The following is a 13,265-nucleotide window of genomic DNA, read 5'->3' as shown; positions in this document are numbered from 1 at the left end:
AATGTTCATGAATATATATGAATGGACCGTATGCATACAAAAAAATCTTAGTATCTTTAATTAGGAAAACACAACTGAAAACCACAATGAGATAATTCAGACCCATTACAATGGCTATAATCAAAAATACAGTGAAAAACAAGTTACTGGAATCTTCACTGCACTGCTGATAGAAGTATGAAATGGTATAGCCATTATGAAAGTCAGCATGGCAGTTTCTTAAGATTTAAATACAAGGGCTGGGGAAACAGCTCAGTGGCCTAAGCGCCTGCCTGGCAAGTGCAAGGTCCCAAGTTCGACTGATCCCAGTTACTGAGAAAAAAAAAAAGAGATTTAAATATAAACTCACCATATGACCCAACAATTTCATTCCTACACATCTACCCAAGAGAAACAAAAACATGTCCACAAAAAGTTTTACAGCAATGTTCATAACAGATATTCACAACAGCTAAAGAGTAGAAATAATCCAAATATCCATCAAATGTTGAGAGGATAAACACAATGTGGTATAGTCATCCATACAAAGGAATGTTAAGTATGTTACAGATGAACCTCAAAAACGTAAAATTAAGTGAAAGAAACTAGACACAAAAGACCACATCTTATATGATTCCATTTATATAAAATCTTCAGAAAACCAGGCATGGTGGTGCAAAGTCCATAATCCCAACACTAGGCAGATGGAGGCAGGAGGATCGCCGTGAGCCTCAGGCCAATCTGGGCTACACAAGGAGTTTAAGACCCACCTGACTGCACAGAGAAAGACTGTCTCAAAGGACAAACAGTTCAGAAAAAGGGAACAATACAGCTAGTACTATAAAGACAGGAAAGTGTTGGTAACTGCCAAGAGCTGGGGGTGGAAAGGAGTGATGCAGAGACCCAGAGGTTTCCTTCTGGGGTGACAGAAATGTTCTAACATTACACTGTGACTATGGGGGTACAACTCTGCTAATACTGCTAACAATGAGCTGTATGCTCATCACAACAGGTGGATTCTACTGAATTCACATTATTCTCCACCCAGTGAAATGAGCCAATCCTGTACTTGCCCGCTGATTTTACTGACCGTGCATGGGCCTGAGGTACACATTTCAGGCACTTGCCAAGACACCAGATGATTGGGAATTACATCCAACTGGCCTAACATGGTCTGCTGGCTTGACCGACAGTAGATACATGACTATTCCATGAGGCAGCACTGGACAGTCCTATCAGGTGATACAAGCTGCCCCACGGGACAATCATGCATGTACAGGCCCTGTCCTGCACTTGTTGATGTCACATAGCTAAGAAGAGGATAGAACTCCGCTCAGTATTTTTTCCCTGAGAAAGTCCGGGCACAGCCCTGGCAGAATTTAGACAGAACCCAACCCAAGTGCTCTACTGGCCTCACAGCACTGCTTCTTACCAAATGATCACACATTTTCCTGCTCAGAGCAGACTGATTTTGATCCAAGCACAGTGATATTTTTCTCCAACTCTGTGTAGAAGCAGCCATCAGATCTGCACGGAAAATTAAACCCTAAAGAGGTTGTTACTGAGTCTAAAACATCAACAAAGGCTCCAAAACAGTTTCACAACTGTCCTGGTCTGTCTTAACCTACGTCAATCTTGCTTCCTGGATAAACAATTATTAGAGATGTATTGTGGTTCTGGTGTGCACCAGCTCCAACACAAATACAATGCCATGTCCAAATTATCATTCTTGCCAGACACATTTAAAATAATTTTTATACTTTAACCTTATAAAATTGACTTTATATCAGATGTCATTATTTATTATCATTATTTGGTGAGGAATTATACCAGGTAAAGAACATCAAGTTATTTAAACCAACTGACCACTGCATGCTTTCTAGATGCTTTTACCTGTTGCCCTACAAAAACAAGCAGTTAGAAGACCCAGAAATAAATGTCTGCGAATAGACATTCACAGTCTAGACATGCTGCAAATCTTCCAAAATGCCGTAACACCCTGTGTATTGTAAATGGTTTCACGTAACTGAAGACTGATGTGTAATATGATTGCACTGGTACTTTTCCTCTTACTCCAAAATGCACACCTCACCTATTTACTGGAAGGATAATACTTGATCATTATTTTGCTTATCAAAAATATTTTCAATTAGTCTAAAATTTCATGCAAAAAGTCAAATTCTCTGTTCCACAAGCAAGGAAACAAACTGGATACAAACAGACACTTTCAATTACTACTTGCTGCATTTCATCTACAGAGGCTCCAACAACCATGGAAAAGTGTAAACTTACTTTAAGAGCTTTAGAAGTCTTCATTTTAGTAGTAAAACCTTACGTAGCAATTTCTCGTCTTTCCCTCTACTGGGAGGATATACAGTTCTGGCTGTCTAGAAGCTGATCGTGTCTGACATGCAGGAAAGAAACTGAATTGAATCTTGGCTCCCCAACTTGCACAAGCTGAACGTTTGGGGAATGCATGATTCTCTGGGCTTCAAGTCCACACAGACAGACAGTCAGACAGACTGACAGACACAGACACAGACACAGACACAGACACACTTACAATGGAGCACAACAGTTCCTTTGGGTCTGAAGAGTTAAAAAACTTCTACTTAAGGCTCATCATTCTTAAATTGATGACTGAAGAGCACACTTTTAATCAACATAAAATCTTAAGCCCTATGGTTGAGTCTATTCTGAAAAATAGTAATCATGACCAAAAACAAATCCAAATTCCTCCACCCTTACACCAGTAGTGAACACGGCTCCAGTCTGACTCCTACTTGAATCACTCCATGATGACAATTCAAGGCCCTTTGGGAGCTCTTGGAGGCCTGCTCTTTTCTATTTACTGATGAATATAGACTTAGATGTAGACATGGGTATGTATTTGAATAAAATCAGAGGCAGACTCCTCGCATCACAACAAAATGAGCGATTGTTCTTAAGCAAAAAATTAGTACTTATTTCCAGACCAAAAGCCTCCACTCAGAACACCTCCAGAGGCTGCAGAAAAAAGTGCAAGTTAGAAAAAGCAAGCTCCTGTCCCTAATCTATTGTTAAACAATGTTGGCTAGCTGTACAAAATCCTCTACCTTTGAAATGACAATGTTCTCCTTAATGACTTCGAAAGTCTTTTTCAAGTAAGAAGCCTGACAGATCCAGAAACAAAGCACCGGTCTTTCAGAGGGAGGGGTTTTCCAAAGAAGCAACTTCATAAGCAATGGCTGGCTCTGCTCGATTGTCTCTGAACTTCGTTTATCCATCATGTATTTGAGCTTCCGGTTCTGGCGTTTCAGAAACCGAAGGAGCAGTGCGTTATTTCTATAGGCAAACACAAATTCTAAATACAAAGCGTCCAATTTCCTACTGCACAAGCTATGTGCCTCTTAAAACCTTAACAGATTAATTCTTAAGTCACGACTACTACTACTACCTTTCTCTCTCTCTCTCTCTCTCTCACACACACACACACACACACACTCTTCCACATAACACACACAAAAATAAGAATACCAGAGTCAAGATAAGAAGCATTATACATGTAACTGATGCAAGCCTGTAATTCCAGTGCTGGGGAGGCTGAGGCAGGAGGATCATTGCAAGTTCAAGACCAGCCTGGGCTACAAAGTGAGCTGAAAGCCAATCTGAATTACCTATAGGGAGACCCTGCCTCAAAAAGGAAAAAAAAAAAGTATTATACAAACATCAAAATAAGAAATTAATACAATCACAGGGAATGTTACACCTAAATAGGATGTTAACAGATGATTTGGAGTAATCTTTTATTTTTAATCTTAATCCTGTACAGGAGAGACTAATATATAATGTCTCTACTTTGAGGTCACTCAAGAAAGAAAAAATCCAGACATTGCAAAAGACTATCAAGCCTGCATAATTCCTTTTTTAAAAGCATACATACATACATACATATGTGATATATACTATATATCTACTATATTGAATAATATAGGCCCTTTGGGCAAAGATTATTTTTTCCCTCTCCAGAATTAAGACAACTATCCCAAATGGTAATGAAAGTGTATTTTCAAACCCCTGAAGGGTTACTTTCCTCTCTCATCTCTTACGTCAAAACCACCACTTTACAGGAAAGTTCTGATTACTACAGCATTCCCAAACAGTTCATTCCTGCAGTCCCATGCACCCAAATCATGAATTTGGGTGCACAGGACTCAATGCTGCACACACTTCAAGTCCTCTTGGACTTCCAAATCAAGGTTTTGTTTAGAAAATGGGATAAACTCTAATAGTATTTGCAAATAGGATATCATGTCTGCATCTTGTACAACAAATAACCACTAGGAGGACAGTATGCAATATGTTACTTACTGAAACTGTCCTACTAATTTGATTTGAAACTGTCTCATTGTTAATTGTTTCTCAATAAAATTATGGAAAAAAACAACAACAAAGAGGGTGGCAGAAAGCACAGCTAGAGCAGGGAACAAGGTCTGGAGCCCAGCAATTTCAGATATGACTTTTGAGGTTTGCACAGTCCTACAGATAACCCACTAGGACTACTGGATTCTATTGGATTATTTTGCTGAATTCACACACCTACAATATTTAAATGGTAATGGAATACCCATCTCTGACAAAACTAAAAGAAAAGGGGACATAAATGAAGGACCATTTTATATCTGTATATACAAAATAGGATAGACATACAGCTACTTTGTCTTCATTGAATGAGAAGAAAGATTTGTACTAATAGTGTTTGGGCAGGATATCATGTCTGCATCTTGTACTATGAATAACTACAAAGACAACAATATTCAATGTATTAATTATTATAATTGTCCTACTACCTTTTTTGAAACTGTCTCATTACTATTTGTTTCTCAATAAAATTAATAAAAAATAAATAAAAAGAAAATGGGATAACCTGCCTTCATGGAGCATATCATCAAACTAAATCATGTGTCTTCCCCCCCACACACACAAAATTACATCTTTTGGCTGGAGAGATGGCTCAGCGGCATAAGCACCTGCCTGGTCCTGAGTTCAATCCCCGATACCAATAAATAAATAAATAAACAAATAAATAAATGATGTGTGAATGCATTTACAGAATACTGAGGTACATGCAGATGTCTGTCATCACTCCAAGATGTCCAAATTCCAACATTTCACGAAATGAAAGAATTTTGCTCCAGATATTCGCTCAGATGAAGAAACTGACTGGCCTCTTGTTACTGGCTCAGCATCACACACTTTAAAAACCAAACAAGTCTCCAGAGACTTCCTATCTAAAATTCTTTCCACGAAAGTTGAGTAAGAGATTAGGACTCAGGTCTCACCATTTTATTCCTCTCACAGATGGTGTATACACTGTCACTGCATTTCTCTTGAGGACAAGAACAGTGTACTCATCATTTTCGCTGCAGTAACTAGAACAGAGACGAGTTCCGTACTTAATTCTTACCACATTACACTTCTACAGGATAAAAGTGAGCTGTTTATAAAACATGTACAGTGGAAAGCGCTCTGACCCTCTTGCTCTCACTCTGTATATAAACTGGCACTAGCCCCTCGAGCATCTTAAGCTTTTTATCTGCTGTAGGCCTCTAGGCCAGAACACTGCAAATAAAGCTTTTGGGTGGCAACAAGAAAAGATGCACGTCTATACATGCGCTTTATCACAGTAGAAACCACTCATTCTTAAGTACATTTCTAACAAACGTGGTGATTTCACTACGAACTATTTCCCACTGTTGGTTAAAAGCATTAAGATGGACTGGATGTGGAAAGAGAAAGACAGACTCCTCATGCATGACATGGAAACCAAACTTGCCAACAGGGATATCAGAATCAATCCAAAACCCTCCTATGGTGTTCACTGGACACCTGACAAAAGCTATTTGAGTAGATGCCATCTTTTATCACAAAATTAAACTCAACCCAAGACTGATGCAATTTGTAGTTACAGTAAAACAGTGAACACTAAACAAATATGTCATTCTAATGCTATCTACTGCTACCCTCTTCATAACCTTGGGAGAAATGATAAGCTGTCTTTACTTAATCTGTTCACTCACTGTTCGTTTTATTGACAACAACATTAACATTAATAGTATCACAAAGGAAAGATCATCTAACTATAACATGAATTGCAGTTATTTAAGACATTTCATAGAGAAGTAAAATGGATTTCACTGAACTTTCCCTTCAATAATGTTAATACATTTTATAGATGTAAGGTATGATATTACTATTTGTCAACCAGTAGTAATCAGCTCCTTCAAATACAGTGTTGCTCCTCCTTTCATGTACAATGTTACCATTTGCCAATTTGAGGTAACCAGTTGCTTCAAGCGTTACTATCTGCCAACTCCTTTGGGCAGGGACCACATTTGCCAATTTTGATTTTTAAAGCATGACAGAGCACCATGGCCATCAGAGTGCTATACTTGAAACTGTCTTTCAGAGGATTTCATACATCACTAACGGGACTCCAAATACATATAGGCCATTGGGAAACTAATATCAAGAATCTTGAGCAAAGTCTAGCATAGTCACTTGATGATATGATACACAAATGAAATTAATTTTTCTATACTGTCAAAATTGTCAAGATACTGGATGGGGAGTGGATCTCAGTAGCAGAGCCCTTGCCTAGCACACACAAGGCCCAGAATTTGGTGTTTGTTTTCAGGGAACTGCTCATGTACTTTTAACTGTACATGACTTTAAGGTACTGTGGGGTGTAATTCAGTGATAGGGCACTTGCCAAGCATACTCTGGCCTTGGGTTGGATCTCCAGCGCGCGCGCGCGCACAAACACACACACACACACACACACACACACACAGAGCCAGGATTAAAATTGAATATTAAGGGCTGGGGAGATGGCTCAGTAGAATAAGTGCTTGCCTGGCAAGTGCAAGGGCCCGGGTTCAATCCCCAGTTCCACCAAAAAAAAAAAAAAAAAAAAAAATTAAATGCAATTACAACTATTCCTTCTTTAAAAGCTATATATTTGAACCAGGTGCAGCGGCACACGCCTGTAATCCTGGCCCTCAGGAGGCTAAGGCAGAAGGATCACAAATTCAAGTTCCACCTCAGTGACTTAGCAAATAGTCCCTTCTCAAAAAAAAAAAAAAAAAAAGTTGGGGATGGGTTTGATCCCCAGTACTAAGCTGCCAGGGACAAAAATCAAACCATACAGTGCCCCCTTCAAAATGAAGACTGCAGAAATTCCTTTATCTTTAAAACAAGAGATTAGCAGCTCCACTACAAGAAGAAACCTCAGCAAAACTAACTCCAAATAAGTCAAAAAGAAGAGCTTAGTTCTATCATGAAAGAGAAAGAAAATGGGAGAAGCAAAGTCTCTTCAGGCTGGGTGTGCTGGTGCACTCCTGAAATTCCAGCACTTAGGAGGCTGAGGCAGGAGGGTCTTTGCAAGTTCAAGGCCAGCCTGGACTAGACAATGAATTCAAGGCCAGCCTGAATTACATGGCAAGATCCTGTTTCAAAAAAAAAAAAAAAAAAAGTCCATTCACATGTGCAGCTGGATGCAGCAGCAGCACCTTGGGAAGCTGGGACAGGAGGGTCACTTGAGCTCCAAGCCCAAGACCAGCTTGGGCCACACAGCAAGACCTGACAGCCTTAAAGTGCTCTTAACAGGTTGTTTGTGCCCAGCAGAAGCCAAAAGTCATCCCAGTTCCCTGGCACACAGCAGGTAGATGCAGCCTGGGGACTGAACATGAGGTACCCCCCAGGTCTTATTTTTTTTTTTTTTTAATTTATTTTGTTTGAGATTGGGTGTGGTGGCACACGCCTATAATCCCATCCCTTGGGAGGCTGTAAACAGGCGGATCACTACGAGTCCGATCTAGTAGTGAGGCCCTGAACACCCTGCAGAGTCTTCCCTAAAATACCCTGTTTGGATACAGGGTCACATTGAGTTACCCAGGCTGGGCTCAAATTTGCAGTCCTCCTCCTTTAGCCTCCCAGAGTGCTTGGTTTATAGGCGTGCTAGCCAGGATAGAGGCCCCAGGCTGCTTCTTGTTATTTTAGTTTTTTGGAACTGGGAATTGAACTCAGGACCTTGTGCTTGCCAGACAGGTGTTGTGCCCCGAAGCTATATCCTTGACCCTGTAGCTTATTGTGATTTATGCAAGTTATTCTGTGATAGAAGCAGGATTAAAATTAAATTCCTATTGAAAATGAAAAAAAAAAAAACCCATACATTAGGGAAAAGGCTGAAAAAGAAACACACAGAAATATTATCAGTATTTATGTTCGGGTGACAAGACAGCTAATATTTCTCCACATGCTAAATTTTCTTAATGCGTATGCACTTATTTTACAATGAAGTAATGAACACCGAAAAGGAAAATGTCTACGGAGTAGTAAGTGCTATATTTAAACTTTTAGCCTACCAAGGAAGATAGCTTTCTACGTGATCACAAATAATAACTAAATCAAGGAATGTTTAGTGGAATATTGTGCCAGACGGACAGCTTGCCTAATCGCTTCATTGAACAGGTGTAGCAAAGAATTACAATTGCTTGCTTTCTGTTTACAAAATGCTTTGAAACGCATCACCTGTCCTTCAAAACACCTGTTGATAGGCTCTAGTTTAAGGGTTAGGAAACAGAACCAGGGAGATAACATGCTTCAATAATGGTGCCCATCACTTAGGAAGGCTTACTGCGTGCCTGCCTCTTGCCTTAAGCAGAATCTAGTGAGGAACATCCTTATTTCACAGTAGGACAACGGAAGAGGTTAAGGGACTTGCCCACAGCCACACAGCTGACAGCTCTGAGTCAAAGCCATACCTTTAAAATTCAAGTCGATTTGCAAGACCTCACAGAGCTCTTTGGTTTGAACTGGCCTAGGACCTAGCTGCCCTCTACTGCAGTTTTCCGCGGTCTAAGGCTTCTTTCTTAGTCTGGAGCTGGGATGTATCTCAGCAGTACTGTGTCTGCTTAGCGTGCAAGATAAAAGTTGCTCAGTTTAACAGCCGCACTGAGGATCCAGAAGGAAAAGTAATATGCACAGTAACACCCTAGAACTACGGCCGGCGACACCCCAAGTCCGGGGAGGAAGGCAAGGCGGTTAATGTCTAAACGACAGGGGACCTGGTTAAGTCTTACCAGGAATTTCGAGGAAACACTGTACTTCAGTACTAGGGGCAGTAACAACCACCACAAACCCAACAAAACAAGCACCTCGCACGCACTGTCTGGGGGGGCCTCCGTGGGGACCCGCCGCGGGAAAGCTCGCGCTGAAGGCTCGGGCGACCCCAGGGGAGACCGGCACCGCCTCCGTGGGGGAGGAGCCCGGGCCGCGGAGCGGCGGAGGCCCAGAGCCAGGGACGCGAGCAGACGGCTGCCAGCCCTGGCTCGGGGGCCCTGGAGGCCCGCCCCGGCGCCTGGCTACTCACGTTGGACCAGCCGGTCCCCGGAGAACGTGGAGCAGCAGCTGGTGACCAGCGCGCAGGGGACGCCCGCAGCCATGGTTGCGCCCGCGAGCCGGTGTAGCGCGCACGCTTCCGCCTTGGGCTGTACCACGGTGCCGGCGGGAGGGGGGTGACGCGACGTGAAGGGTGCGCGCGCAGCACCGAGCGGCTACCTCGCCCCCCCTCCGCTCCCGGCTTGGAGCGGGCCGGACGCGCGCGGCGTCGCCCTGGGGACGAGCGTCCCCTCCCCCCAGGATTGCGCACCTGGAGGCCGCGTCTCCGCGGGTGACCCTCCTCGGCCTTAGCCATGGCCCAGGAGACTGAAAACTTCGACCCCATCGGCTCCATCTTACTCCAGGTGGGAGATGGGCGTTCCCTGACCCTGTCCAGCCACCGCTTTGGGGAACAAGACCCGCAGCCCGCGGGGGGCTCCCCAAGTGCCCTCCGCTACCTCTCTCTCCCACGGGCCTGACACCCATTGGGCGCCGTAGGCCAGGCTGTGCTCCAGAAGCACGACCTTTCCACCTCTGGCAAAAGCGTCTTCCGAACTTGTCCTGCGGAAAGATCCATTGTATTCCGAGGCCCTGTTTGAAAATATTCTGAAAATCTGATTTCGGGGTACGAGCAGATCAGATGCGCAGGGAAGTGGTAGGAAATTTGAAGAGACACTGAAATCTAGGGAATGCTTTCCTCAGCTCCCAGTTTTTTTTGTTTTTTTTTTTTAAATCTGAATGCTCCTTGCTTAGGAACACGTGAAGAATATATTAAAGATAACTTGGATGGCAAATCAAGTTAATTTTTTGAATATAGAAGTGTGCTTGAAGAAGACTTTCTAATCTGAGGGAGAAAATATCCAGAAAGTCTGACTTTTCCTTCCTAACTCAGTCTGTAACAGTTTCAAGCTCAGTTTTTTTTCTGAAATAGTTCAGGCATTTCACAATGTGATAGCTTTTGGCTTTTTCCACATATGTCATCATTTTTAGCTTATATCTAGCTCTAGTTCACTTTCATCAGGACTCTACTCTGCCATCTCAACTGAGACTATCTTCAAATGGACTTGATTTTAATTTCTGTCAGAATTTTGACTTCTCATCTACCACCTAGGAGAAACTTTCCTAAATTCACCTTTACTGTAATATAAGGACGTGAGCTCACCAATTTCATAGGCCTTCCCATTATGAGTTGTATTTAAAATCTTCACCTTCTGTCATCTTCTCACCAGTGAGTTTAGGAAACTGCAAAGTCAGAGCTGTCAAATCCCCACAAGATTATTCTCACTGTGGCAACAGCCGCAGGTCTAGGGGCCCCATGACCACCTTCATGTTGAATTAAATCAAGGGAAACACTCAGAACTCAGGAAGTGCGACACCTACAGTTAGGGTTTGATTGTAGTGGAAAGATAGCAATTAAAATCAGTGAAGGGAAGAGATATAAAGCGTAGAGGCCCTGAGACATCTGGGACTTCTGGTTATCCCTGTGGAGCCACTAGCATCATTTCCTGCTCCTAGCATGGTAGGCACAAAGTATTGCCAGTCAGAGCCACTTAAGTCCAGAGTTTTGATTGAAGATCACTCTCTCACCGCCCTCCTCATGGCTGACCTAGCCTCCTGCAGGATGGCTCAAAATGCCCATTATAAATCACATAAGACTAGTCACCAAAGCCTCCAAAGACTTCTGTCAGGCCGGGCCTTGCTGGGGCTGAGTGGTCATCTGTCAGTGGCCAAAGGCAAGGCCAGACCTCTCTTTGTTGAGTTTAGGTTTTTACTATGCACAGCTTCTATTTAGACCCTAAACAAGTAGAACATGAGGAGAGACTCCTCCCTAGAAATAGCCAGCTTTTCCCTCAATGCACCCCATACTGAATGCAGGGACCATCCCAGTTTTCTGTGTGTTTATTTCACCAAAACTGGAACAACTCTAAGAGACCAGAATCAGGGGAGAATTTGCATGCACAGTTTCATACTTTCTTTTAAAATAGTTCTATTTCCAAGGGCCATTCCCTTGTGATTTGGAATAATAGAGAATAATATATTAAAAGCCAGAAGCTTTTTTCATTTCAGAATGGAATTCAGAGAAAACTGGTCAGATGCAGGGATGAACTTACACTAAAGATAGCTTTTGACACTGGATGGTAAAAATGGAACAGAAGAACTAAGAATAGTCATGTTGATTAGTGTCACTCTTGTTTGAAGGGGTCACTCCTGACACACTAGTGGACAGTGATTCCAGGAAGGAAGCCTACATAGTTGACCTGATTACTGAAGCTGATCTCAGTGTAGTGTAGTGTTCTTTCAGTCTGGAAAATGTATAATGAAATGTGGGAGACCTTCACTATTTCTAGTGAGCCCTGTTATTTGTGGGCATGCAAGCACCACTCAGACACATGCCACTACTATTTGGGGAAGTGATTATTTCTTTCGTTCCCTACTTTTTTTTTTTTTAAATGGAACCGGGGATTGAACTGAGTCCCTTGCGCTTGCCAGGCAAGCGCTTGCTTAATCTACTGAGCTATCTCCCTGGCCCAATTATTTCTTTCAAACAAGCTATCAATAATGAGTATTCCTAGAAGAAAGAGTACATGGCCAGGAGTCACAGTCCTGGGGTAACTTAGGGCTAATCACCTTACCTCAGTTTCCTTTTCTGTAGAATCTGTGGTTTAGATTATGTCCATTGCCTACACTAACCTGACCTAGTTTTCCCCAAAGCGACTATATGAATTCTCTTTACTGTAAAAGAATACTTCCTTTACTCTTAACCTCGGCAATCAGATTGTTTCTCTGTGTAGCAAATGTCCTTCACCATAATACACCATATTAGGTCTGGGCTGCAGAAACAGTGGGTCACCCGTTAGACCAGGAGTTCTCAAAGTACAGTCCAAGGACAAGGTCATCGGCCTCAACAGAAAGCACATTAAAAAAATGCAGATTCACAGGACTCGTTCTAGGCCACTGAGTCAGGAACTCTGCAGGTGGTGCCCAGAAGTCTGTGTTTACAAACCCTTCATATAATCCGGATGCACTAAGATTTGAGAGTTGCTACTGTGGATTATCAAATACAAACTGTAAGAAAATTTCAAAGAAAAAAATCCGATGATCAAAGCTATTATCGTATATACCACAGATCATAGTTCTAAGGGCTACATCTATTCTTTTTTTTTTTTTCTTCTTTGTATTTTAGGGAAGGGTCTATAGAGTGTTCAGGATCTCACTACTAGATCGGACTCATAGTGATTCACCTGTTTACAGCCTCCCAAGAGCTGGCTACATCTATTCTAACTCACCCTTGCAACCAGGCTATCCAGCAAATACTGTTATTATCTTCATATTATAAAAAGGAAACTAAGATGAGTATTGTAGTTCCATCTACACAGAAAATGAGAGCTAGACACTGCACAAAGAGCTTGGGATCGTCTCAGAAATCCTAACAAAACTGTTAGGCAGGCATTACTTCTAGTCCTTTTTTACAGAAGAAAGCACAGAGAGTTAACTAACCTGCCCAGGGAGTATAGCCAGGGTATGTTGATCCTTGAATAGGTTTTATCATATAGGGGACATAATTTTTTTAATTAGTAAGCTTTGTTTCTACGCTTCATTAAGATAAGGTAATATTTAAATATAGATTCATAAATGCCTGCTGGACCCAACTGTTAAACATGTGTGTGTGCAACAAAAGTTACTTGCTTTTGTAGTCCAAATAAGCTTTTAAATTCATTTCGGAAATTATGGTTTAAAAATCCAGTAGTGTGCGCTAACATCACCCTTTTGAAATATGGGAGATAAATCGGCAGTCTGATGGTTTCACTGTCTCACAGAGCCATTGGAATGATTTCCAAGGAGCATATAATATAAATATGAATGGA

General features: G+C 42.0%; 2 protein-coding genes across 3 annotated transcripts in view; one reads left to right on the top strand and one right to left on the bottom strand.

Annotated features, from left to right (window-relative positions):
* Nucleotides 1-9,495, bottom strand: part of Aagab (alpha and gamma adaptin binding protein) — a 47,344-nt gene extending 37,849 nt beyond the window's left edge. For both annotated transcript variants that reach the window (XM_004628794.2, XM_023712702.1), the window contains exon 1: nucleotides 9,392-9,495. In XM_004628794.2, the coding sequence (XP_004628851.1) occupies nucleotides 9,392-9,464 (73 nt within the window). In that variant the 5' untranslated portion in view covers nucleotides 9,465-9,495. The remainder of the gene's footprint in view (nucleotides 1-9,391) is intronic.
* A 177-nt stretch (nucleotides 9,496-9,672) lies between these two features.
* The window catches only part of Iqch (IQ motif containing H), a 218,911-nt gene continuing 215,318 nt past the window's right edge, over nucleotides 9,673-13,265 (top strand). The window contains exon 1 of the mRNA XM_023712572.1: nucleotides 9,673-9,764. Coding sequence (XP_023568340.1) covers nucleotides 9,714-9,764 — 51 coding nt within the window. The 5' untranslated portion in view covers nucleotides 9,673-9,713. The remainder of the gene's footprint in view (nucleotides 9,765-13,265) is intronic.

The sequence above is a fragment of the Octodon degus genome, unplaced genomic scaffold, assembly GCF_000260255.1.
Source record: "Octodon degus isolate 3935 unplaced genomic scaffold, OctDeg1.0 scaffold00026, whole genome shotgun sequence".
In the NCBI taxonomy this organism is placed as follows: Eukaryota; Metazoa; Chordata; class Mammalia; order Rodentia; family Octodontidae; genus Octodon; species Octodon degus.
This window is presented reverse-complemented; position numbering and strand designations above follow the sequence as displayed.